General features: G+C 49.2%; 1 protein-coding gene across 2 annotated transcripts; it reads left to right on the top strand.

Annotated features, from left to right (window-relative positions):
- Nucleotides 1-27,422, top strand: POLDIP3 (DNA polymerase delta interacting protein 3). 2 transcript variants are annotated; one of them, XM_047786071.1, is made up of 9 exons: nt 1-133; nt 11,007-11,397; nt 12,146-12,232; nt 15,306-15,398; nt 17,669-17,848; nt 18,329-18,406; nt 21,130-21,259; nt 24,065-24,131; nt 25,106-27,422. In XM_047786071.1, the coding sequence occupies exons 1-9, from the start codon at nt 75-77 to the stop codon at nt 25,281-25,283; spliced, it is 1,263 nt and encodes a 420-aa protein (XP_047642027.1). In that variant the 5' UTR covers nt 1-74; the 3' UTR covers nt 25,284-27,422. The 2 variants fall into 2 exon arrangements, with proteins under 2 accessions (XP_047642027.1, XP_047642028.1); XM_047786072.1 differs by lacking the exon at nt 1-133 and adding an exon at nt 7,644-7,715.
- Nucleotides 27,423-27,639: the final 217 nt, after the last annotated feature.

The raw sequence follows: 27,639 nt of genomic DNA on the forward strand, positions 1-27,639 counted from the left end.
TCCACAGCGGCCGAAGGGGCGGGCTCGGGGGCCGAGGGACCCTGAGGTGCTCGCGGCCTGCTCGGCGGTGCAAGATGGCGGACATCTCCCTGGACGAGCTCATCCGGAAGCGCGGGGCTGCTGCGAAGGGGCGGTGAGTAGCCTTTTCTCCTTTCGGGTTTCAGGGCCTCAGTCCTCGCGGGGTTCGCGCTGAAGAGGGAGCGGCCCGGGCGCGACGCGGAGGGCCGTCTGCGCCCGCCCCCTGCCGCAGGCCCGCTCCTCATTGGCCGGGCCGCCGCCGCGGGCCCGGCCGCCCGGCCGCCCACTGGCTGGAGGTGCCGCCGCTCCCGCGGGGCCAAGGGAGGCCGGAGGGGCCGCAGCCCGCCGAGGGGCCGCGCTGCGGGGCTGGTGGGAGCGGCGCGGGGGGCGGAGGGACGGGCCGTCCCCTGCGGCCCGGGATTCCCGGGGTCGCCCCGGCGCAGCCCCTCCTCTGAGGAGAGCGGCGCTGCTCCGCGGTCCCAGCGCGGCCTTGAAGTTAGGACGACCGAAGTTTGGCGGGGCAGTGGCTTGCTCGGGCTCTGCCGGTCTCTACTGCCGAAGCCGGGCCCCAGACCCAGAGCTGGTCCAGGTTTCCAAGTCCTGCGCCGGCTTCGCGTCTGTTTACACCCCCTCCCCCCCCCGCCCCGGGGAGCGGCATTTCCGAGTCTGAGCGCTCTCGGGCCCACACGGTCTCATTAGCTCCTCTGGCCGTCCTGTCGGCCAGCCTTTCGTGCTTTCCCCGTTCTGCAGACAGGGCGCTGGAGGCTGGGAGAGGTGGAGTGACTGCCCGAGTCCCGGAGGGCTGAGATCGGGGCTGAAGGCGCGTTCTGAGCTGGCCGAGGTGGCCTCAGGCTTGGGCAGAAAAACAAGGGAGATGGGGCTGGAGGGTAGCTGTTTGCTGATGGTCCTCAGAAAAGGCGGTTCTGTATCTGGGTGGCGAGCCCCGGAGACGATGTGCAGCTCTGAGCCCCAGCCCTCCTCTAGACCCTCGAATACGGTTCGTCGTTTCCAGCCTGTATGAACTCCAGTTCACCCGTATGGAAAAGTGGGAGCTTTGGCCCAGAGTTTTCCAGCACACGGAAAATTAGTTCGGATGTCCTTGTAAACGGCCAGGCTGTTCCATACTGTTTTCTCAGACAGTCATTCACTCAGTAGATGTTCATGAAAAGTGCCTGTGACCAGGAAATAGAGTCTCTGCCTTACTGTCCCCCCCACCCTCAACACTTACATCCATCCACTACGTTTGCCCCCCAGCCCCACACAGTTCACCAGCCAGCATTTCATCTGGCTTCTGGTTCATAATAGGCACGCAGCATTAATTTCCTCTCCCATTATCAGTGAGTAGTTCTCCCCTAGGTCTGCCAAGAACTGGTGTGGACTTGGGGCTGGTCCTCTGGCCATTTCCAGACCCATCCAGGTTTCACAGGTTTGCTGGACAGATGCTGAAGGAGCCAGCTTCAGGACAGGCGCTTCCTGCAGTCACTGCAGGCGGTCTGTACTTTGGTGTCGATGTGTGCAGAGTCTTGTGTGGGCCGTACGGTAGGAATGCAGGAAAGGGAAGACAAGTGGATGCACGGGAAGAGCAGGGAGTGTGCAGCCAGACAGACCTGGTCTCATGGTAGGCCCTGCTGTTGGGTTCCATGCTTCCCCGGCCAGATGACTTCTGAGCTGGTCGATCTCCTCATTTGTAATAATGGTTGCTGGTAGGTGCTTGAGAAGATTACATATGAGAATGTAGGAATGTATATTTAAAAGTTTGTACCAGGTTGTAAGTGTTCAGCAGATGACCTTTCTTTAAAGAAGCCCAAATCCCTCCTCCCAAGGGGACATAACAGGTAAGCATTGGGGTCCTGAGTCAGACTGCCAAGTTTCAATCCCTGCTTCTCCCATTTTTCATATGATTTTACAGAAGTTGCTTAACCATTCCATGGCATCTCCTTCTTTATAAAACATGGACTTTTGCTTCATTAAGTGTTTTCAGGACTAAGTGAAGTAATGTATCTAAAGTACTTTAAAAAATAAAGTACTTTAAAAAGCGTCTGATGGATACTAAGTGCTCAGGAGATGTTCGCCACCATCGTCATCATTATTGAAGGTTTTTAAGTAAAGAAGTAACACGCAATCTCTTGAGTGTGAAAATATTGCTTTGCTAGCACGTGAAGACTGGATTGGGGAAGTGTAGGCAAAGAGACTAGTGTAGAAGAAACTGGACTGCCTCCTGTGTTTGGGTTAAACCTGCTGGAGACTCCATTTTTATTTTACTTGCACAGCCAACAAAACTAGATTGGGGCGGGAGGGTTCCCTGTCAAGGACTGTGAAAGATCTGAACAAATTTCAGTGAACAAGTGTCCTTTCCTACAGGATAAAATGCTATTCTACATGCTTCCTAGAAGAAATCGCCTTACTGGAAACTTTGGTTTAAAGTTGCATAGGTGTCCAAGGGAGAACTTTGTGCTTCATAATTTTAGGAAGAACCTGTGAGCATCTCAGAAAACTTCTTTCCTCTTCTTAGTGCAAATAGCAAAAGACTGAGCCGAAGGGAGTGTAAATACCCTCTTCCCACAGGTGGCAGAATGTGCTTGTTCTTCAGAGCAGCCATTCTGTTTTGTGTTCATCCCACTGTGTAAGTCAGGAAAGGTGTCTTTATTGTCCTTGTTGCCTGGCCCCGGTTAGTCATCAAAAGGTTGATGGTTAATGTGAAGTGGGGGGGCAATTTTTGCGGTACTTCAGCCAGGCCATGATGAGGTGCTGTCCTTCCCCACACATAGCACATTTCTAGTGGCTTTAGCTCTTTAAGACCCATAGAGACTCCCCAGGACAGCACTGGGCACCAGCAGCAGTGTGGGCCTGCCTCTCTTGTTGACTTCTTCCTTTAGTCAGGGCACCCCCTCTCTGGTTTGCTGAGTTTAACCTTCAGAGGACAGCTGTCTGTCCACTGCCTCCATGTAGTTAAATAAAGGTGACAAGCTGCCTTAGTGGGAAGGTTGGGCCTTGTGTGCTGGACGTGAGTGGTTCGGCCAGATGGCTGTCTGGAGAGTCCTTGGAGCCATGGGGAGAGGAGGTTAGGGAACTTTTCGGCTCAGGCCAGGGCTCTGGGCCGCACTGTTGGTTTCCTTACTGAAATAAGGTAAAGGAAATTTAGACCTAAAACATAGAAGAGGGAAATGAGTTGTTACATTAGCTTGAAAGGGAAGAATTACAGTTTGTTTGTTTATTTATTTATTTTTAAAATTTTGGTCTTTTTGCCTTTTCTAAGGCCGCTCCTGCGGCATATGGAGGTTCCCAGGCTAGGGGTCTAATTGGAGCTGTAGCTGCTGGCCTACACCACAGCCACAGCAACGCGGGATCTGAGCTGCATCTGCAACCTACACCACAGCTCACAGCAACACCGAATCCTTAACCCACTGAGCAAGGCCAGGGATCGAACCTGCAACCTCATGGTTTCTAGTCAGATTTGTTAACCACTGAGCCACGATGGGAACTCCCGAAGAATTACAATTTAAAATGGAGGAGTTCCCGTCGTGGCGCAGTGGTTAATGAATCCGACTAGGAACCATGAGGTTGCGGGTTCGGTCACTGCCCTTGCTCAGTGGGTTAACGATCCGGCGCTGCCGTGAGCTGTGGTGTAGATTGCAGACTCGGCTCGGATCCCAAGTTGCTGTGGCTCTGGTGTAGGCCGGTGGCTACAGCTCCAATTGGACCCCTAGCCTGGGAATCTCCACATGCCATGGGAGCAGCCCAAGAAATAGCAAAAAAAAAAAAATTAATAAATAAAGTCTTTTTAATAAATAAATAAATAAATAAATGAATAAAATGGAACATCTGGGAGTTCTTTTCCTGGTGTAGTGGAACCAAATCCAACCAGGAGCCATGAGGTTGTGGGTTAAATCCCTGACCTCACTCAGTGGGTCGAGGATCTGGCATTGCTGTGAGCTGTGGTGTAGGTTGCAGATGTGGCTTGGGTCCTGCGTTGCTCTGGCTGTGGTGTAGGCCAGTGTGGTATAGCTCCGATTCGACCCCTAGCTTGGGAACCTCCATATGGTGTGGGTGTGGCCCTAAAAAGCAAAAAAAAAAAAAAAAGAAGAAAGAAATAAAATGAAACATCTGCACAAGACTTTCTTGGAGGGTGAGGGGATAGTGTCTTGTTTTTCTTTTTCTTTTTTCTTTCTTTCTTTTTTTTTGTCTTTTTTTTTTTTTTTTTTTTTTTTGCCATTTCTTGGGCCACTCCCGCGGCACATGGAGGTTCCCAGGCTAGGTAGGGGTGGAATCGGAGCTGCAGCCACGGCACAGCCACAGCAATGTGGGATCCAAGTCTCGTCTGCAACCTACACCACAGCTCATGGCAACACCGGATCCTTAACCTACTGAGCAAGGGCAGTGACCGAACCTGCAACCTCATGGTTCCTAGTCGGATTCGCTAACCACTGAGCCACGCCGGGAACTCCTGTCTTGTTTTTCTTTGTATCTCTAAAGCACCTAATTCAGAATGGACCTTCAGTAATTGTTAGAACTAAACTGTGTTTTCTTCCTAAATGGATCTCAGCACATAGATTCTCACCCAGAGACCCCATGGATTAAAATCCACTTTAGAATAATCCAGGGCTTCCCTTGTGAGCCTGAATCCTTTGGCCTGGACATCTGTCCAGAGTTAGCTGCCACTCTGTCCTCCACAGGCCCATCCAAGAGGATGAGGCATTCCTAGCCCCAGACAGACCCTCCCTGGTCATCACATGTATACTAGGTTCCAGCAGAGGGGTGAGGGGAGAATGAGGGAGACAGCCCAGCCTCCAGGGGGCTGTTTGCCCTCTCACCCACACCACTCTTTTGGGGCCTGGTGGAGTTTCTGGTGAGAGTTTGGAAACAGTGCACAGTTGCCCTGTTTCAGGTGATGGAGTGGGGCAGTTAAGGGACTTGCTCAAAACCTCCCCCTCTCCCCCTCCCAAACAATTACTGAGGCCAGAAGGGCAGGATGTGTTTTGAAAACATCAGATAGTCTGCAGTGGGAAGAGAGGCTGCAGGCAGTAGGGGCCACACTAGGGGTTCCACTGAGGGGTTGGGCTTTATTAGGGAGCCTTTAGCAGTTCTTGGAGCAGGAGGATAACATAATTGGGTCTATGTTTTAGAGACCTACCCCTAGCAGGAATGTTTATTTGAAAAATTCCTGATGACTAATGCCTGCCTTATAACCAGTACTGCTGCCTGCTGGGATGAATAGCTGTCTTTTCATGCATCGAGAGGAACAGTGATTATAAAAAGCCTGAACACTGAAACCCCCTAAAGCTGCTCATGAAAGGAGTTGAAAGAACTGGTGTAACCAGGGACCTGTATGTATGAAGTTGAGGGAAGTAAGTAGCTTTCTTAGGCTCCTACATCCATAACTGTATCACCTCCCTCCCCCAAATGTACCTTTTTTTGCTGTTCAAATAGATAAAAATACCAGCACGAGGCAACTTGGTGGGCTTTCTTGCCAGACTAGCCGTATGGCGTGTGGGGCCCTGGTGGGTACAGTGTTCCTGTCCTGCGTGTGTGTACTCACCCTCTGGTCACTAGAGGGGGCGCGATGTTCCTGATGTGACGAGTGCTGATTGTTTCCTGAGCCTGGGGACTGTCCTCACCCTTCCTTAACTCTTCAGGTTCTCTGCTCTGCTTTTGACCCATGCTTGATTTATGATTTATTGGTATTTTAACTAGTAGTGGTACAGTGAAGTTCAGATCCAGCCTTCACCATTACAGCTCTGTGATTTGAGACAGTTACTCTCTTTGAATCTGTAGTTCCTTATCTATGAATTGTGGGCAGTAACCTAATTCTCAGAGTTGTGAGGGTTAAAGAGATGTGTTAAAGTTTCTGGGTATGTAATAAGTGCTTAAAACTGTCCATTGAGAATGCTTTCTTTGTAAACATTTTTCATAAATTCTGATAGCCTGTTGTCCCTTATGTGGCAGACCTTACTTATCAACTATCAACTTCTATGAATTCTCAATACAACACTTCAAACAGCCATTACAGATGATCAGAGAAGAGAAATTGTTGAGGAATATGAGTAAGTTAATGTCACAGAGGCCTCTGCTCCTCATTCTCCAGAAGTTTGCTATTCTGACCCAACTGGAATGAACCAGAAAACTTTTGAATCTGCCTCTTTGTCCATTCTCTGTTCAGGGATATGAAATTTGTTTTCAGGAACCTCATTGTTCCTTTAATTATTCAAAATAATTGCTTTCAGTAGCTTTTTCTTTCTTTTTACTTAGCAGTCATATTTAATGGCATGAATGACTGGTGAAATTGCATAATTTGACTTCTTGAAAGTGTAATTAATGCCACAGAGGTCTAGATTTGCCCTTATAGTATTGTAAAATCATGGCATATCCCATAGTAAGATCATCCCACCTCTTGTAGTTATACATATCAGGAACCTTTGGTAACGAGGTGTACTCTGGAATTTGGAGAAGACAGACAAAGATAGGAAATCTTCGTTCGGAACAGGCTCAGGTTGGATTAGGATGTGTCACCTCTGCTGTGTGGTGGACGAGATCATCAGTGAAACCTTCCACTGTCCGTGTTTATGCAACCTGGTTCCCTTTGTAATGTCCACTTAGAGACCAGCTGCTCTCTCTTCCAGGAGGCCTTTCCTGAAATTCCTGAAGCTCCTAAAGATCTTTCCTTGTGGATCCCACTCTTAGAGTAGGGCCAGAGTAGCCTTTGTGCCGTGGCTGCATGGGTGCCCTTCTCAGCTGGGAGAGCATTTGGTGGCCAGGATCCTAACAGGGTACTGGGCTGGTTGGTGAGGGCTTGGTGGCAGGCTGCCCTTGCAGAGGCTGTCTTCTCTAGGAGAGGCCCTTCCAGGGCAGCTGGCCCTTCTGTCTTACCTCCCCTGGGGCTGGGAGTAGAAAGGAGGGAAGCTTGGAACCTCTTATAATGGAAAGATTCTGGAGTCCAGGGTCCAGTCCCAGCCATGCCACTAGCTCTTTGATTTGGTTTCTCCTCTGTAAGGTGGAAGTGATGGCAGCGAATCTCAGAGATTGTGAGCCTTAAAGCAGAATGTAAAACAGGAGCCCTGTAGGATCCCTGACATAGCTCATTCCTGCTCACCCCCCACCCCCGGCCGCCACCCCGCCCGCCTGCCCCCAGTAGTGTTGCCTTGGGTGAGGAGATGTAGGGCGTGCCCCTAGGAAGTCTTAGTCCTGAGGGAGATGCAGGCTTGTAAACAAAGCGCCATGAGTGTTTTAATAGAAGTTTTGTCCGGTGCTTTGAGGGCTCCAAGGAGGGAACCTTCAGCTGTGGAAGTGACATGAGAGGAGTGAAGGAATGCCCTTGAGGGTGGGGAACGCTGAAGTGCTTCTTGGGCATCTCCACCCCCCTACCCCCGACACATGAGCCAAGGGGCCCTTTCCGCAGGTCATCTGACTAGGATGCCCTTTGGCACTACTCTTCCCAGAACCCTGGGCCACCTCTGAGCCCTCCCACAGCTCCACAGACTGCGGATCTCCCTCTCCTGGAGCAGGAGTATGCTGATTATACGGTTGGCAGTATGGCCCGTCTTCCCCCCACCTCACCACCATTCCTCATTAGTTTGGAGACCTGTTCCTCACCATGCTCTTTTTGGTACCTAAGGCCTCTGCCTTCGAAAGGTTCCAGAGCTTGATGAATGATGGATTTCATTTGGAATGCTCTCCACTATGGTTTCATCTGGATGTGGATGGTAAATGTTGATCAAAATCTTTTCCCCCATTTTATGAGCAGGCCTTCGGTAGTAGCTCCTGGTCTAAACTGACACCCTGTTGGCTCTTCTTTGATGGGCATCATCAACAGATGTAGGGAGTTGAAAGCATTTTTTAAAAAGAGAGAAGAAAGAAAAAAGAGCAGCGGGGGCCCCTCACCTGCCAGTTGGTCCCGGGGTTTGTTATAACTTTGTTATGAACGTCATGTCCTTTCCTCCTCAAGTACCTAGGGCTCCTCAGTGTGGCTGTAGGTTTCTGTGGTCACAATGAAGGATAACCTCGCTATTGCCCATGGCTTTGCAGGGTGCAAAGCCTAGGGTAGCTCAGTTCAGGGAAGAACAGGTGCTCTCTGCAACATGCAGCTGTCTCCCTCCCTGATTGTGCTTAGTGGCCTCCTTGAACGCTTTGTTCCCTTGGCCTTGCTTTTTCCATCACGCAATCTCCCAGGGTCTCTACATGAGAATATAGAGCAGGGACGGACAAGCAGCCCTAGAATGTCACCTGCGCTAGAATAGAACCCGGCCTGTCATCTCACTGCTGTAGCCCTGGTCCCCAGTGAACATTTGTGGAATGAAAAACTAGATGGATGGACTCCATGCAGGGACAGCAAGTACTGAACACCTGGTCTGCACCAAGTTCTGTGCCAGGTGCTGAGGTGACACATGTGAACAAGACCACCTGTCCCACCCACAGCCACTGCAGGGGATCGCAAAGTGGGTGGAACGGGGTGGTGTCCGGGAGTGAGCTCAGAGAAGGAAGTGGTCCAGCAGGTCGGAGGGAGCGTCCTGAAGGAGGGGTCATACATAGGGCAGCCTGGACAATGAACAGGAATCGGGCAGCGTGTGCTGGGGAGACAGGTGGGCAGTTTGCTCCAAGGGCTGAGGACGGGCCTGGTGGGCAGGTGACTTTTTTTTTTTTTTTTTCTGCTCCTATGGCATGAGGAAATTCCCAGGCCAGGGATCTAACCTGCACCATGGCAGCAACCAGAGCCACAGCAATGAAAAGATCTTCAACTCACTGAGCCATCAGGGAACTCCTAGAGAGCTGTATTTCTTTTTTTTTTTTTTTTTTTTTTTTGGCCATTTCTTGGGCCGTTCCCAGGCTAGGAGTCGAATAGGACCTGTAGCCACCAGCCTACTCCAGAGCCACAGCAATGCGGGATCTGAGTCATGTCTGCAACCTACTCCACAGAGAGCTGTATGTCTAAGAAGTTCCTTAGGCATTTCTGATATGGAGTCAGGCCTCAGCTATACCTACAAAGCATTGAGCTCTGAAACCCCCATCCGCCCCTTTCCTCCTAGTTCAGGGTGGGGAGAGAAAAGAACACAAACAGATGTAATAATAGGCTCAAAGGAGGGCTGTCCTGAAAGAATCAGAGAGGGTTTCCCAAAGAGGAGACATTACCATGGGGGTCGGTGTCCCCAGGCAGGGCACCTGCCAGTGGAGTAGTATTTGTGTGCCTGGAGTAGAGAGGCCTCATGGTAGGTAGGCAGGTGGGGTGAAGTGGAAGCCCACAGACCCAGATAGGACTTCCAGGATTGGACTCAAAAGGGTCTTCTGTTTACTCTCAAGCCATTGAAGAGCCAACAGAGGGCCTTCCCACTGTGGCGCAGTAGGTTAAGGATCTGGTATTGCTGCAGCTGTGGCATAAGTCACGACTGAAGCTCAGGTTCGATCCCTGGTCCAGGAACTTTCATATGCTGTGGATGTGCCCCCCCCCCCCAAAAAAAAGAGCCAACAGAGGACCCCAGAAGAGAATGGGGCTTGTTTAATGGAGTTTTCATTCCTTTCCAACTTTAAGTTTCTGAATTTGACGTTTTTGTTGCTGTAGAGTATGTATATATATGTTTGGTCCTTGTTCCTGGCACACAGTTTCTAAAACCCTTGGAATTTCCTGAGTGACAAGGGTGATAGGAACATCTTTTGTTCTAATAAAGCGGCTCTTGGTGGGCCTCTAGGTAGCTTCAGGATGGGAGCTGGTTAACAAAAAGACTTAGGCCCGGTTAGCCTGTTGGAACTTGCAGCTCCACCCCACTCCCCACCCTGGACCTCCAGGGAGAACAGAGGGGCTAGAGATTGAGCTTATTACCAGTGGTCAGTGATTTAATCAGTCATGCTTATGAAATGGAACCTCCATAGAAACCTCTGTGCAGTTGAGTTGAGAGAGATTCTGAGTTGGTGAACATGTGCGTGTGTCAGGAAGGTCGTGTTCCCAGAGAGGGCATGGAGGCTCCACACTCCACCATACTTTGCCTCGTACATCTCTTCTCTTTGGCTGTTCTTGAGTTGTATCCTTTATAATACACTGGTAATAATAAGTAAACTGTTTTCTCAACAAGTCCTGTGAGCTGTTCTAGCAAATTATTAAACTTGAGGAGGGCGTCTTGAACCCTCCCATCTATAGCCTGTCGATCAGATGAGCAAGAAGCCCAGGACTTGGAATTGGCATCCTAAGTGAAGGCAGTCTTGTAAGACTGAGCCTTTAACCTGTGGGGTCTATGCCAGCTTTAGGTAGTATCAGCATTGAGCTGTAGGGCCTCCAGTCAGTGTCTGTAGAGTTGGAGAATTGGTGGGTATGAGGAAAAAAGCTATACCTTTGGAGTCAAAAGTGTTGTGATTAGAAACAGTTCAATGATTTTATTTTTCTTTTGTACCAAATCTTTATTTCTTAGTTTGTTAGTCCTCTGGCTCCAGGGCAGACCCATGTGTTGGCTTTCTTGGTCCCAGCCCAGTAAGCGTGTCTGCCTGCACTGGAAGCATGAGGCTGCCAGAGGCTAGGTGGGCACCCTTTTTTAATCATTTAACTCCTACATGCCTGTTTCTTCCACTGTAAAATGGGCCTAATAATGCCCACTTCACAGGCTGCTGAGAGAGCTGATTTAAAGCATGGATGTAGAAGAACTTTGGAAACTGAAGTTGCTCTTCAGATGTATGGGATTGTGATATCTGGGGAATATGCTTATTTTATTCGGTATTGTTTGGAAGTTACTGTCCAGAATGGTGTCAAAACACCTGGTCTAGGGAACATAAGAGTATTACTTGGTGATAGAAACTGCCAGGGTCTCCTTCCTGATTTTGTTTACAATGCAAAGTTAAAAGTCATAAAACTATAGGAAAGAAGCCTATGTAGACTTAATCGTTACCTCAGACAGGAGCAGCTTTCTGGTCCCTCCTTTATGGAGGAACCTTTGTTTCCAGTATTACCACAGCTCTACTTGCACAGGCTACTGTTGATACCCACGTCCTCTTAATATTGCAGTTTTTATTTGCAGCCTCAATGCCAGACCAGGAGTTGGAGGTATCCGATCTCGTGTCGGGATCCAACAGAGCCTTCTCAGCCAGCCAGCACGCACCACCACCTTCCAGCAGAGATTTGATGCCCGGCAGAAGATTGGCCTCTCAGATGCCCGGCTCAAGCTGGGAGTCAAAGATGCCCGGGAAAAGCTTTTACAGAAAGATGCCCGGTTCCGGATCAAAGGGAAAGTGCAAGATGCCAGAGAGATGCTGAACTCCCGCAAACAGCAGAGCGCAGTGCTCCAGAAGCCCCGCCAGGTGGCTGATGCCCGGGAGAAGATCAGCCTGAAGCGGAATTCTCCTGCTGCCTTCATGAGCCCACCCATCGGGACAGTGACCCCTGCTCTAAAGCTCACTAAAACCATCCAGGTAGCTTGTGGCTCTTGTCATAAAATCCTCGCAGGGACCAGGGACTAGGAGTATTTAGGCAAAGTGACACTTCCCCAAGTATGTGTACAGTAACCATATGAGGAATGCAAAATGTCATCTCAATTCTACGTGAAAGGGGTGGGGGTGTGGTCCAGAGAAATTTTGTGACTTTCCAAGTGAGATAGTGACAGAGGGAAGAGAGGAAAAGACAAGTCGTTTGTTGCACATGTGCTGTGTGGCAGGCACTTAGTGTTTATTCCTCCCTGCAGCACTGGATGATTACTAGTTTTACTAAAGAAGCATCTGAGGCTCAGAGATGTGAGTAATTGTGCCCAAAGTTAACACGGTCAGTGAGAGAACCAGGATAAGAGCTCAGTCAGACCTGCCTCTTAATGCAGTGTCCTGGCCATCTGCATAGCCACCATCCCAAAGGAAACACAAACAGTATCATGTAATTGTCACAGCCTCTTTGGTAATAGCAGCAGCAGCAGCAGTGAATGTTTCCTAGGCCCTGCACATGCATTGCCTTGCATTAGCGTTCATTGAGCCCTGCACATGCATTGTCACATGATCTCTGGGATGATGGGTCTTCCCCTTGCGCTCTTGCTTTGGGCACGAGGCATTCTGTAGGGCCTCTTCCACAGATCAAAACTGAGTGCCCACTGTATTTTAACTCCAGTGACCCCCTGCTCATGAGAGAAGGCACATGGGCCCTGTGGGATGAATTATGACCACTGACTGTTTCTAGGTTCCACAGCAGAAGGCCGTGGCACCAGTTCATGCCCATCCTGCTGGAATGAGGATCAATGTCGTCAATAACCACCAGGCCAAACAGGTGGGAGAGAGAGTGTGTGTGTGTTTACATTTTTTTTTTTAATTAAAGTATAGTTGATTTACAATCTTGTGCCAGTTTCTGCTTGACAGCAGAATGATCTAGTCATACATACGTGTACATTCCTTTTCTTAAATTATCTTCCGTCGTGGTCTATCCCAAGAGATTAGATATAGTCCTCTGTGCTGTACAGCAGGACCTCATTGCTTACCCACTGAAAATGTAATAGTTTGCATCTACTAACCCCAACCTCCCTATCTGTTCTACTCCCTCCTCCCTCTCCCTTGGCAACCACAAAATTGTTCTCTCTGCCTGTGAGTCTTTCTGTTTTGTAGATAGGTTCATTTCTGCCATATTTTAGATTCCACATAGAAATGATATCATATGGTATTTGTCTTTCTCCTGACTCACTTCACTTAGTATGATAACCTCTAGTTCCATCCATGTTGCTGCAGATGACGTTATTTCATTCTTTTTTATGGCCAAGTAGTATTGCATTGTATATATGAACCACATCTTTATCCATTCATTTGTCAATGGGCATTCAGGTTGTTTTCCTGTCTTCACTATTGTAAGTGCTGCAGTGAACATAGTGATGCAGGTATCTTTTTGAATTATGGTTTTGTCTGGATATATGCCCAGGAGTGGGATTGCTGGACCATATGGTAATAGTTTTCTGAGAACCTTCCATACTGTTTTCCATAGGGGTTGTACCTGCATGTGTGTGTTTCGATGTGGCCTACCAAATGAATTAACTGAGGCCTGGCCTAAAGGTTCTAGTTTAAAGAGTTGGAGGAGAGATTACATTTGACTTTTTGCAGTTTATGAGTTTTAAGAAGAAACTACTTCTCTTTTAATTAATTAATTTTTAATTGAAGTATAGGTTGGTTTACAATTTTGTGTTGGTTTACAATGTTGTGTTAGTTTCTGGTGTACAGCAAAGTCAGACATATATATATATATATGTAATTCTTATTTACATTCTTTTCTGTTATGGTTTATTACAGGATATTAAATATAGTTCCCTGTGTTATACAGTAGGACCTTATTGGTTTTTTTTTTTTTTTTTGTCTTTTTGCTATTTCTTTGGGCCGCTCCCGCGGCATATGGAGGTTCCCAGGCTAGGGGTCGAATCGGAGCTGTAGCCACCGGCCTACACCAGAGCCACGGCAACGCAGGATCTGAGCCGCGTCTGCGACCTACACCACAGCTCACAGCAACGCCAGATCGTTAACCCACTGAGCAAGGGCAGGGACCGAACCCGCAACCTCATGGTTCCTAGTCGGATTCGTTAACCACTGCGCCACGACGGGAACTCCTGTTTATTTTATATAGTAGTTTGTGTCTCTTAATCCCACACACCTAAATTATACCTCTCCCAACCCCTTTCCCCTTTGGTAACCACAAGTTTGTTCTCCATGTCTATGAGTCTGTTTCTGTTTTGTAGATAGGTTCATTTATGCCTTTTTTTTTTGGTGGGGAGAGGGCTTTTTAGGGCCATACCTGCAGCATGCGGAGGTTCCCAGGCTAGGGGCCTAATCAGAGCTGTAGCTGCTGGCCTACGTCACAGCCACAGCAACACCAGATCTGAGCCACATCTGTGACCTACACCCCTGCTCACGGCAATGCTGGATCCTTAAACCACTGAGTGAGGCCAGGGATCGAACCTGTGTCCTCATGGACACTGGTCAGATTTATTTCTGTTGAGCCATGACGGGAACTCCTGTGCCATATTTTAGATTCCACATATAAGTGATATCGTATTGTATGTGTCTTTCTCTGTCTGACTTGCTTCACTTAGTATGATAATCTCTGGGTCCATCCATGTTGCTGCAAATGGCATTATTTCATTCTTTTTTATGGCTGAGTAGTACCATTGTATATAAGAACCACATCTTTATCCATTCATCTGTCGACTGGATATTTAGGTCGTTCTGTTTTGTAAATAGTGCTGCTGTGAACATTGGGGTGCATGTATCTTTTTGAATTAGAGTTTTCTCAGGAAAAAGAAACTTCTTAAATGCACCAGGACGGAGAGGCAAATTGAAAGTTGTGTTGTTGTATTTTTTAGTAAAAGGAGTATGTGCGTAACACAGAAAATTTGCAAAATAGAGAAAGATTAAGAAGTGGGGAGAGGAGTTCCCGTCGTGGCGCAGTGGTTAACGAATCCAACTAGGAACCATGGGGTTGCGGGTTCAATCCCTGCCCTTTGCTCGGTGGGTTGACGATCCGGCATTGCCGTGAGCTGTGGTGTAGGTCGCAGACGCGGCTCAGATCCTGCGTTGCTGGGGCTCTGGCGTAGGCTGGCAGCTACAGCTCTGATTGGACCCCTAGCCTGGGAACCTCCATATGCCACAGGAGCGGCCCAGAAAGGGCAAAAAGACGAAAAAAAGAAGTGGGGAGAAAGGTTGTCATGCTCTGGCTCTCTACAGCCACCCCTGTTGAAATTCTGCCCTAGTTCCTTCCTTTATTTTTTGTAGGGTTTTGTGTGTGTGTGTGTGTGTGTGTGTGTGTGATTATTTATTTAATACATAGTTGTAGTTGTGATGATGTTATTCAGTTTTGTGCTGTTCTGTTTTCACTTTGTAACTTAAGCATTTTTCTGTGATTCACATTTATTGGAAACATTTTTAATAACTGCATCATCCACTGAGTTTACATTCTAGTTTATTTCGGCCATTTTCCTGTAACGTTTACTCTTAGAGATCCTTCTATGAAGTCTTTGTGGATGAATCTCTTTCTAGGGTTTGGGTTCATTTTCATATGTCAGATTGCCTGAGACAGACTTTCTAAACCGAAGGATATAAACGCATTGTAGGGACCCTTGATAGGTACTGCCCACTTGTGGAGAGGCGCCTCTGACATTCCTGGACTTGCAGCACTTTCACTGCACCCTTGTGGGCAGGGAACCAGCCTGCTGGGACTTGAGTCCCAGTCCAGGCCAGTCTCCCCAGGTACTCACCCTCCACCCCCTTCTCCCTTCACCTCACTCCAGCCCTCATCTCCCTGCTGTCCTTGCTCCAGATGTTTGTTGAAAGCCTGTGTGCCACATTAAGTTGCATTTCTTTATTTTCAGAATTTATATGACCTGGATGAAGACGATGATGTAGCTCCCATTCCTAGTAAACAGATGAAATTTGTAGCCCCGGGCAACTTTCTCCACCATGTGGTATGGCCTTTTGTGTTTTTCCCTCACTTTCCGTGCGTGTCTGATCAGGTGCATGGGAGAGGAGATGGAGAGATGGGCCTTTCAAAGCAGCAGTACTTCTTCATTCAGGTCGTAAGATTATCAGAAGTGGAACTGGTTTATAAATGCTGAGACCATTGTGTCCACTGACTTGTTCAGGTACCCACAAAGCGTGACATGCAGGGCTGCAGCTCCCAATTGCCGTGTTTAAGGCACTTCCCCGGAAATGTGAGAGATCCTGCAGGACGGAGTCCCGTTTTATTTCCTTTGCAGCCGGACGTTCTGCCTGTTACCCTTCCTTCCATAGTCAGCAACTCTCCTCCCATTCTTGAATCTGGATTCCCTTGGTTGGTGTGTTAGCAAGAATAAACTGAACCTTGCCTCAGGGTTCCACCAGGTGCAGCCTGCATATGGGGAAAACTTGGTGAAGGAGGATGCTCAGATACCACACAGAGGAGGAAAGAAAGCGATGTCTGGAAATATCCAGAGGTCTGTGCCGCTCAGCTCAGTAGATACGGCCCAGGCACCCATAGGGAGCCAAGTGGGGTCCCAGGCCAAGTGCCTTTGTTTGGCCTTCAGAGACTCTGTTTTGGTCACTGCACTGAATACGTGGACCAATTTCCTGGTTACCATTGGAGCCTTTTTTTTTTTTTTTGCTTTTTAGGGCCACGACTGAGGCATATATGGAAGTTCTCAGGATAGGGGTCAAATCAGAAGTATAGCTGCTGGCCTACACAACAGCCACAGCAACACTGGATCCAAGCCGTGTCTGCAACCTATGCTATAGCTCATGGCAACACCGGAGGCCAGGGATTGATCCTGCATCCTCATGGATACTGGTCAGGTTCATTACCACTGAGCCACAACGGGAACTCCATGGTTACCACTGAAGCTCTTAAAGTGATGTGTGAAGTTGCAAGAGGCCAGTTTGTTACAAAGGGGCTGGGCCTACTACCAAACTGGAAAAAACCCTGTTTTATGTTAACTCATTAAAGACTTCCCTTCCCACCTTGTGAGGTGAGTACTATGATTACCCTTATTTTACAGATGAGGATTTAGGCAGAGAGGTTAAATAAACCTCCTGAGTTTGTAGCTAGTGGGTCTAGATTTAAGGCTAAGCAGTCTGGCTCCCAGGCTATGTGTTTAACCACTACACTATACTGGCTCTTGAGACTCAAAAACACCTTGAGGAGTTCCCGTCGTGGCGCAGTGGTTAACGAATCCGACTAGGAACCATGAGGTTGCGGGTTCGGTCCCTGCCCTTGCTCAGTGGGTTAACGATCCGGCGTTGCCGTGAGCTGTGGTGTAGGTTGAGAAATGTGAGATCCAGGATGAATCTGGATTCAGAGAAGCTGGTGAATTGACCCTGTCCCGTAATGTGCCTGTTTGGCTGCTGCATTCCTCCTTTCTCCCTGAGTCAGTGCCTGGTGGACACTGTCCTGAATGGAGAAGACCACCTGCCGCTTCTGCCTCTTGCATCTTTTTCCTCAGACACATTAAGTCCGGGGAGTTGGCTGGTTTATTTTTCCAAGGGACCCACATCCCCAGTTGGAGCCAGCAGGGGAGGGAGGGAACTGTTCCTGCTGGTCTGCGTGTGCTGACTCTGCCAACATATCCCTGACAGTCTGGGAGCTGTGGAGGCAAGGTTATACACAATATCTGTATGGCCGGAACAGGGAGGGACCCAAAAGCTGGGAGCCTGGGCCTTCTTAAGAGTGAGTTCCTATTCCCAACCAGCATGTTGTTTTTTGTTTTTTTGGCGGGGGTGGGGAGGGGGGGTGTTGTTGGCTATACCTGTGGCATGCAGAAGTTCCAGGACCAGGATTCAAACCTGAGCCACAGCAGTGAGAACACCAAATCTTTAACCACTAGACCACCAGGGAATGTCCTAGCCAGCCCATTGTAGTAGAAGCATATCTGGAAATGAACTTGAGCCCATTTTTGGCCTCTGACTAATCCCAGACTATGGAGTTTTTATGAAGTCTTAACGGTGTGGTTGAGCTTATGGCTTCTGTTCAGGACTGTGTGGAAGCATCTTTCCTAAGGGCTTCCAACACTGGAAAGTAGCTTCTGTGAGCACCTATGCAGGCTGTTTTCTCTCTTCCTGCTCCTCCCTTGGCAACTGGCACCTCTCTGGTTTTAGACCACTAATAGAATTGGGGAGGTGGGAGGCCTTGGGCTTGGGGTTTTGTCACCCCCACTGGGTGTCCAGTTTCTTAGCCTCTCAGATTCCTGTCTGCCTCTTTGTTTAGGCCGGGCTGAGCAGTTCCAAGCTTTCCATGTCCAAGGCCCTTCCTCTCACCAAAGTGGTTCAAAATGATGCATACACAGCTCCTGCTCTCCCTTCCTCTGTTCGAACAAAAGCCTTGACCAACATGTCCCGGACTCTAGTGAACAAGGAGGAGCCCCCCAAAGAACTGCCGCCTGCTGAGGTGAGGTGATGGTGAAGGAGAGGAAGTGACCGCACTAGTTGAGGGTTAGCCTGTGTGGAGTGGGCAACGTGCTGTGTGTACCCTGCCAGGTCCTCAAAGTGCCTCTGTGAGATAGGCATTGCCACCCCCATTTTACAAAACCCAGTAGCCCCTGTGCCTAGTGATAGAACAGGGGGCTGCTCGGAAGAGGGCTGCCCAGAGCACTGAGGAAAGAGCATCTCACTCCACTGGAGAGATCCGAGGAGGCTTTAAGGAGAAAGGGTGGTCTGAGCTTTGTGGCTCTTGAAACTTGAGTGACATTCTAGGCATATTTAGGACGTGATGAGAGATTCCATCCCTTAGTGTAAGGTGACAGGGGCATGATTAGAGGCCTGGTGGTGACGGGGTTTCCTCTGGGCCTGCCTGGTTGGTTACCTGCAGTGAGTTCTGCCGTTTGAGCACTCTCCTCTGACTCCAGTAATGCTCTTTTGTCTGTCGCAGCCTGTCCTCAGCCCTTTGGAGGGCACCAAGATGACGGTGAATAATCTGCACCCTCGAGTCACCGAGGAAGACATTGTTGTGAGTATTGTGGCCTACCAGAATTTGAAATCTCAAGCCACTTCTGTTTCAGGGGCCCCCAGGACCACCCCCAGGTTCACTGATTCTCTAAGAGGACATGCTGGCCTTAGCTTCGAGTTATGTGGGGGCTAAGATTCATTACAGGATACAGAGCAAAATCAGTGAGGGAAAAGGCCCGTCGGGCGAAGGTTAGAGGAAGCCAGCTGCAAACTTCTGGAGTTTCTCCAGTGGAGTCACACAGGATGTGCTTTATTCCCCCAGCACTTGGTTGTGACGATGCATGTGAAACCAGGGGAGCCCTTTGGAGAGTTGGTGCCCAGGGTTTTTATCAGGGACTGGTTGCGTAGGCACCCTCTGCTGTATATAGCACATACCGAAACTCCAGACTCCAGAGGAAGGCAAGTGCTTAGCATAAACCACGTTGTCTGTCTAGGCACAGTGCACCACTCTTACCAGCTAGGGTGGTGGGAGCCCTCCCAGAATCCGGGGTCCCAGAGGATAGCAGTCAGGCTGGCTATGTTAACCCTCCTCCTCATAGCTTCTAAACCAGGGCCAGGGGACCGTGCCGGCTTAAGTCTTGAATGGGATCCTTTGGTCCTGCTATGGAAAATCCAGTGGTTCATATTTTCCCAAGAGTCTTTGGAATTTCTGCCTCCTTTAGGGGTTTTCGTAATGACTCCAAAGTAAATAGTAATGACTCCTGAGTGAGATGGATTGGTGTCGTCTGGCAGTTGGCCCTTCTGGATTGCCCTTCTGGTCCATCCTGTCCCACCCTTAGCAGTCCTGGGCAAAACCTAATTCAGGTACTTGTGAAGAGTGACCCAGATGCAACCAGGACTTCTTTCAACCTTACTTTCATTCAGGCATCAAGAAAACCTTTTAGGAGTTCCTTTCTTGGCTAGCATACATGAGGACGTGGATTTGATCCCTGGCCTCGCTCAGTGGGTTAAGGATCTGGTATTGCCGTGAGCTGTGGTGTAGGTCACAGGCGCAGCTCAGATCTCAAGTTGCTGTGGCTGTGGCATAGGCCGGCGGCTACAGTTCTGATTGGACCCCTCACCTGGGAACCTCCATATGCCACTGGTGCGGGCCTAAAAAGACCAAAAAAAAAAAAGAAAAGAAAAGAAAACCCGTTAAAGAATTCAGGCATGATTTTGACTCACCTGTTAGATCACAGAATGAATGCATCCAGATGCTAGCCTCTCCCTGCAACTGAGTCCCAGGTTGTGTAACAGCCCACACTGGCCACCACATTTGTTAATGGTTTTATGTATGAGTGTTGTGTGATTGCTTTGTGAACGATGCACACGAGAGGAAATTGTAGCCTACTTTCTGTAATACTAGACAAATTATAAAGATTAAAACAATTTGAATTTCCCGTCGTGGCTCAGTGGTTAACGAATCCAACTAGGAACCATGAGGTTGCGGGTTCGATCCCTGGCCTTACTCAGTGGGTCAAGGATCCAGTGTTGCCGTGAGCTGTGGTGTAGGTCGCAGATGCGGTTCGGATCCTGCGTGGCTGTGGCTGTGGTGGAGGCTGGCAGCTACAGTTCCAATTTGACCCCCAGCCTGGGAACTTCCATATGCCGCAGGTGCGGCCCTAGAAAAGGCAAAAATAAAATAAAAGAACAACATTAATAAAATTAGGGTCACACTTAGTATTCAGTTTTGTGTCTTTTTTTTTATGTATAGTATTTTCCCTTTTATCATTAGAAACAAGTCATTTCAACAACCTTTTCATAAATCTTCTTTGTCCTCATAACAACCTTGTGAAAAACAATTACAGGTGGAATGGTGGCCCGGGTGCTAGTAAGTCTTTGCAGTCCACTTCCACATTGTGTTGTTCCCTTTCTTTTTTTGTTTTTGTTTTGTTTTGCTTTTTAAAATCTTTTTAGGGCTGTACCTGCAGCATATGAAAGTTCCCAGGCTAGGGAACAAATCGGAGCTATGGCCTCCGGCCTACGCCAGAGCCACAGCAACGCCAGATCTGAGCTGCATCTGCAACCTGCACCACAGCTCATAGCAACGCTGGATCATTAACCCACTGATTGAGGCCAGGAATTGAACCTGCATCCTGATGGATACTAGTCAGATCTGTATCCGCTGGGCCACAATGGGAGCTCCGTGTTCCCTTTCTGGCCTCAGTCTCCTGGTCTGTGAAAGGAGGAGAGATTGGAGTAAATGGTGATGATAACGCATGTTGGCAAAGCACTGCCTTAAAAATGATTTCAGTTGAAACCCCTCCGTCCAGTCAAACCAGGATGGTTGGTCACCCTGTATAGAATTCTAGAATTTGTACTTGTAATGGATTCCCAGGTGATACGTTAGGCACTGTTCTGGGTGAGCCTGCATGTCCATTCTCATGACAGGCGCTCTGAGAGAAATTCTGTGTTGCATGACTGTTGCCCTTGTTGAGGAAGTAGGCACCGAGGCAGGAGGACTTCGGAGGTGACTTGGAGTCACGGGAACCTCCAGGGTTTGCAGGCCCAGATCCGTTTCTCACTGCCAGCACATCTGTCCTCTCATCTGGTGCCGTATTCAGGCCTGTGGATGTCCCAGGAACACCACCTAAAATGAAGCCTCCCTGGAGTCTGGGGTGCTGGGCAGAGTCAGAGTGCAGCCACCAGTCAACCCAGAGCCATATTTAGAGTGCGTGAATGGCAGGCAGGCACGACGACTGCCCCAGATTCTCCCCCAACCCTAACTGCTCCTGTTCTTCGCAGGAGCTTTTCTGTGTGTGTGGAGCCCTGAAGAGGGCTCGGCTGGTCCATCCTGGAGTAGCAGAGGTGGTCTTTGTGAAGAAGGACGATGCCATCACCGCGTATAAGAAGTATAACAACCGGTGTCTAGACGGTAAGTCGGGGAGAAAGCAGCCACCTCCTGCTCCTTACTGCTTACAGCAGGCCTTCTGAGAAAGCCCTCCTGAGATGGACGTCCTGGTGCCTTATACCCTCTGGGGCCTCCTGCATGCCAAGATCAGGCAGCAGCAGTGTGCAGTTGTCTGCTCCCCGGGGCCCTGTGTTTCTACCTGGCCTGAGCAGTTAAGTCTGGTTAAGCAGAGAAACACCATTTTCCCATGGATGGTTCTCTAGGAGATCTTGCCAGAGAAGCCAAGAGCCATAGCCTCCACTTTCCAGATGTCGGATATTGGTCTGCTTACCAGTAGGACCCAGGTTCCTCAAAGGCCTGGAGTTTTGTCTAAATATTGGCACCTGGGTGAGCTCTGCTCCTAGTGGTAAACTAGTTTTACTGAATTCAGATTTATATTCATCTCAGGGTAGCCTGTAGAGAGAAACTCTGCCGTGCCCCTTCTATTCACTTCTTTCCATGTTTATCGAGTACACTGTGGACCAAAGCCCTGTGCTAGAAGTAGAGATGCAGAGGCTAATAAAAGACAGTCGGTGGAGTTCCCATCGTGGTGCAGTGGAAACAAATCCAACTAGGAACCATGAGGTTGTGGGTTCAATCCCTGGCCTCGCTCAGTGGGTTAAGGATCTGGTGTTGCCGTGAGCTGGGGTGTAGATCGTAGACACGGCTTGGATCCTGTGTTGCTGTGGTTGTGGCGTAGGCCAGCGGCTACAGCTCCAATTAGACCCCTAGCCTGGGAACCTCCGTATGCAGCCCGTGTGGCCCTAAAAAGACAAAAGACAGAAAAAAGACAGTTGGTGATACTTTCCTGTGCATTTCCCTGATGGTTGATGATGTTGTATGTCTTCTTGTGCTTATTGGCTGTTTGCGTATCTTGGAGAAATGTCTATTCAGACTATTTGGCCACTTTTTGAGTTTAATTCTTTACATAATTTTTAAATGTCTTTTAGATAACTGATTTGCCAGTATTTCCTCCGATTCCATATGTTGTCTTTTCACTCTAGTTTTTTTGGGGGGTGTTTTTTGGTCTCGTGGCTGTGGCACATGGAGGTTCCCAGGCTGGGGGTTAAATTGGAGCTGTATTTGCTGGCCCGCGCCACTGCCACTGCCACTGCCGCAGCAGCACCGGGTCTGAGCAGTGCCTGTGACGTACATCACCGCTCACAGCAGTGCCAGATCCTTACCACCTGAGCGAGGCCAGGGATCAAGCCTGCGTCCTCACGGATGCTAGTCAGGTTCATTTCTTCCGAGCCACGACAGGAACTCCTTCACACCAGTTTTTAATTTATGCATTTTTAGCCATGTATTTCTCTGTGAGCACTGCTTTAGCTGTATCCTGTAAGTTTTGTGTGTTGTGTCTTGTTTTATTTATTTATTTATTTGTCTTTTTAGGGCCACACCCGCAGCATATGGAGGTACCCGGGCTAGGGGTCTAAAAAGAGCTATAACCTCCAGCCTATGCTATAGCCACAGCAACGCCAGATCCGAGGCGCCGGATCCTTAACCCACTGAGGGTGAGCAGGGGTCAAACCTGCAACCTCATGGTTCTTAGTCAGATTTGCTTCCACTGCGCCAGGACGGGAACTCCTGTGCTGTGTCTTTATTCATTCGTCTCCTAAGTATTTTTTAATTTCCCATGTGATTTCTTCTTTGATGTATTGGTTATTTAAGACTTGTTTGTTTAATTTCCATATAATTGTGAATTTACCAAATTTTTCTGTTTCACGAGCATTTAAGGAGAATATGTATTTTGCTGTTGGGAAGATGCTTTTTAGGCCTACTTGGTTTGGTTTGGTTTGGTTTTTGGCTGCACCTGTGGCATGCAGAAGTTCCCAGGCCAGGGATCAAACCTGTGACACATCAGTGACCTGAGCCACAACAATGATGTTGTCGGATCCATAACCTGCTGAGCCACCAGGGAACTCCCTTGAGTCACTTTCTTAGTGGTTGCTCAAAAGTTTACAGTATACATTGTAGGTTATCAGAATCTATATCAGATTAATATTAACTTAATTACAGTGAGATACAGAAATGTTACTTCTATAGGACTCAATTTTCTCTTCCCCTTTTCCTGGGCTGTTATTGTTACACTTATCGCATGTTATGTTAAGTGGTAATCCAGAGCTTGTAAACTTAATCCTTCATGGACTTAGAAAGAAATCTGAGACATTCCTGTCGTGGCACCTTGGAAATGAATCCCACTAGGAACCATGAGGTTACAGGTTTGATCCCCAGCCTCAGATCCAGTGTTGCTGTGAGCTGTGGTGTGGGTCGCAGTCGCAGCTCGGATCCTGCATTGCTGTGGCTGTGGCGTAGGCTGGTGGCTACAGCTCCAATTTGACCCCTAGCCTGGGAGCCTCCATATGCCACGAGTGCAGCCCTAAAAAGCAAAAAAAGAAAAAAGAAGAAATCTGAACGTAAAGTTTTGAATCTTCTTTTTACTTAATTTCACATCATAAACATTTCACCCTATAACTTACTTCACAAGTTTGGATTGCTTCATGCCGAGTCCCCCTGCTCCCTTCCTTCAGCTCTGACTCTTGCACAAAGCAGGGTCTGTTGCCACTTTGCTTCTTGGTGCTGTCCTTGCCAAGCTTTCTTGGACCTCACACCCTAGGGTTTTCTTAGTCTCTGGGCTTTGCTGAAACCTGACAGCCCCGCCCTAGCTGTGAAGCCAGAGCCGCCAGTGGTGGGTGCCTTGCCCCCTAGTTGTGGTAGTGTCAGTCCCTGTCCTTTTGTGTGAGGAGCTGAGGTCTCATAGCAGAGCCTTTTCTTTTTTCGGTTTTTCAGGGCAACCAATGAAGTGCAACCTGCACATGAATGGGAACGTTATCACCTCAGACCAGCCCATCCTGCTGTAAGTTCCAGAGGCAGGGGGTGCTGGGGCTGGGTGGAGCTTTTTTGCTTGCTTATTACTCTGTATGGTCATCTCTTTATTGTGAGGGTAAATTGTCTGCATGGCAGTTCCACTTCGTTTTCCTCTGCTCTGATAGCAGGCAGTCAATCAGGAAGCTTAAATTTGTGCGAAGTGGCTTGTCACATCATTTCTGCAGGGGGTTGACCCCATAGGGGCTAATGTAAAAACACCTGAGAAGGAAGTGGAGAGCAGGCCAATTGTGTCCCTCTTTACATAATTATGTGTGTCTTGTCCAGTGAGCGAGCAGAAAATCCTCACCTCCTCATGATTGATTCTCTTGGGGACAGTGCTGGGTGCCACCCTTCATTTTGTTACACATGGGACTGAGGACTCTTTGGAGCCTGAGATGCAGAAAATGTCTAGACTGACATGCAAAAGAGAATCCTTTTGTAGACAAGGAGACAGAGACCTAGGGAGAGTATCGGACTTGCCAAGGTGGGCGTGGTGGTGTGGGGCACGCCTGAAATAGACTTTGAAATTGACAAAGACCAGAATTTGAACCCTGGATATGGAGATGTATGATGTAGTTGTTTCTTAAACTATTTTCCAGGAATAAGTTGTATTCTGAAAAATGTGGGTTTTATGACCTAGTAAGTTTGGGAACCACTGGGCTAAACCCAGTTGGATCTGTAAGGACTTCTCAGAATGTATAATATACTGATGTGTTTGGCCATCCTGGAGGGACCTGCAGCACTTCCTAAAACTTCAGACCCCCAGATTATGGCAGGCTGCATCTCAGTTTTCTCATCAGCATATGATAAAAATGATAGATTCGCTATACCGAATGAGTTAAAGGGACGCAGAAGGCATGATGTTTGGTGCTCAGCTGATAACGGATCCTCGGTAAACAGTGGGCCCATGCTCCACCTAAGGGAAAACCCACAAGGATTCTGACTCTTCTCTGCCCTCTCCAGACGGCTGAGTGACAGCCCCTCAGTGAAAAAGGAGAGTGAGCTGCCTCGCAGGGTGAATTCTGCCGGCTCATCCAACCCTCCTGCCGAAGTGGACCCTGACACCATCCTGAAGGCACTCTTCAAGTCCTCAGGGGCCTCTGTGACCACACAGCCCACAGAATTCAAAATCAAACTTTGAGCAGGGGAGCGCGACAGCCAGAAGTGGGGGCAGAGGAGGGTGGCTCTGTTTCCCAAAGCAAAGCGTGTGACCAATGGGCCGTCGGACTGGAGGCCCCTGAGTGTGGGAAGGGTCGCCAGGGGTAAAGAGCTTCCTCACTGGACGGTACCCGCCTTTCTGTGTTGTGTTCTACCCTGTGCTCTTCTCTGTGTTAACATTTCCTTGTAGTATGTTTTTTCTCTCTCCGCCTCATCACCAAGGTAGGCTTGTGTCGCTCAGAGTGTTCCCCTAACTTCCACCCCAACTTCATTTTTTAATCTGGAAATAGTGCCCTAAATTCCCTGGGTGGCTTTCTTGTGACCCCATGGAATGCAGGGCAGGGGCTGGTGGAAGGATGCTGCTTTCTGTTTGCAAGGGTGAGGGGGTGACCCCCTTTCTCATTTGCACTTTTCAAACAAAGCAGGGAGTGCAAGCCCCTGCCACTGTACTGGGAACCAGGTCAGCTCAGGAGCTGCGCCGCTCGCTCTCCTGGTCACTGGAGGTGGCCTAGGTGGGGGGTCAGGCCACAAGGCCCCCTGTCCTCTTACCACAGTTGGCTCCAGACCAGACTGGTCTAGAGAGGGCCCTATGGCAAAGTAAAGGGAAGAGTGCACCCCTAGTTCTTGGTTTGGGGGGGCCCATGTTATCTGAGGCAACCCAGAGGAAGTTCTTCGCGTTCACATTTCCCCCCCCCCCCTCGTGTTATGCCAGGTTCTCCACCCCAGCTCTCTTGGCCTTCTGGGTATCACTGCTAGAAGGGGCTTGCGTTGTTCGCCCTCCCATTTCTCACCCAGCCCACACACTCTGGTTTGGGTGCAAATGCCAGCTCTCCACTAGTTGGATTTTTCAGTGCATCTCCCTCCTGTTCTGTGACACTGTGGATCTGGGAGGTTATTTGAAGGGGAGACATTGACTTGCTTCTAGATTTTTCTGGCCTCAGGTGCATACAAGACAATAGTCGGGGATCCTGAAAGGCAGCATATATCCAGCAGCCACCAGGCGGCACTGTCTCCACTGTTGGGAGTGACCCATCCATCCGTGACCTGAGGGTTCTTTTCCTACCTTGGCAGTTGGGGGAGGGGAGCGGTGGATGGTGTGGAGGGAGTTGAGAGAGCAGAGCAGCTTTTCCAGGTGAGCTGCTGGGTTGTTCCCTCAGCAGGGTTCCAGGCATTCAGGGCAAAAAGGTAGAACCCCAGGGCAGCCCCTGAATAGCAAGACAGCATTGCTCCCCATCCTCCTCCGCTTCCTGCTGGTTTATTAGGACTGTAAGGGGAATCCAGCCTGGCAAAGCTGAGTGGTGGGGAGCAGGATCCGGGGGGCGGGGTGGGGGGCCTACAGATCAGTAGCAGGTGGTATGAAAGGCACAAGCCAAGAAAGTGTGAAGAGGACCTGAGACACTAAGAGCCTCTGGTGACCTGCTTGGGGCCAGCCCAGTGAAGCACAGCCTAGCAGCTCATGTTGCCGCAGGGTTAAATCTGTCGAGCAGGAGGGACCCAGGGTCAGAGCCCACTTCAGTCCTCCAGCTCTGAGGTTGTCCAGACCTGGGAAGTCCAAGGAATGGGCCTGATGGTGCTCCACTTTCTGGTTCTTTAAAGAATGCTGCTTTTGTTTCCATCTTCCCCTTTGAACTTGAGCAGCTGGAAAACATTCCTCCTACACTTTCCCCTTCTTGGCCCCAGAGAGCACCCACAAGACAGTAGGATGTGGTTTCTCAGGTCAGGGGACAGTCCAGTCACTGCTTGGGCTCTGCTTCCAGTAGGGACAGTAAGTATCCTGCCTGCATGGCTTTTCTCTCCCGTCCCCCCTCCAGTCCCATGCCAGGCTGCTCTCGTTCTGACAGGGTCTCACTGAGCCCTGCCACAGCCACCTGGCCATCTGGACCCTGTCCTCTGGGTAGCCACATGGTACCTTGCAGGGTAGGGCCTGTTTGTCTCCCCTGTTGTACAGGGTGTCATCGTGGGGAACAGAAGAGAAGGTGGCAGGCCAGTCCTTGTGTCCCTCTCCCCCCTCCCACTCCCGTCCATTCCCCATCCACGTCTTGTATTCAGAAGGAGAGGAAGAGGCTTCAAGGGATGGAGGAAACTGTGTTACCCATTTCTGAATAAACGTTTGTTATTCCTACTTTGGAGCTACTACTTTATTTCTTAAAAGGTCATGCTAAGAGGCCTCATGGAACTTGGCACTAAAAAACAGATTTGCCTCTGCTTTACTGCTCACCAGCTATGACCTTGGGCAGCTGCTCACAGACTTGCTGAACTTCAGCCTCCGCAGATGGGAGAAGGTGAGCAGTAATGGCTTGGAAGCACCTGGCACAGTAACTCAGCACCTCCTGGGCCTG

The sequence above is a fragment of the Phacochoerus africanus genome, chromosome 7 (genome assembly GCF_016906955.1).
Source record: "Phacochoerus africanus isolate WHEZ1 chromosome 7, ROS_Pafr_v1, whole genome shotgun sequence".
NCBI lineage: Eukaryota > Metazoa > Chordata > Mammalia > Artiodactyla > Suidae > Phacochoerus > Phacochoerus africanus.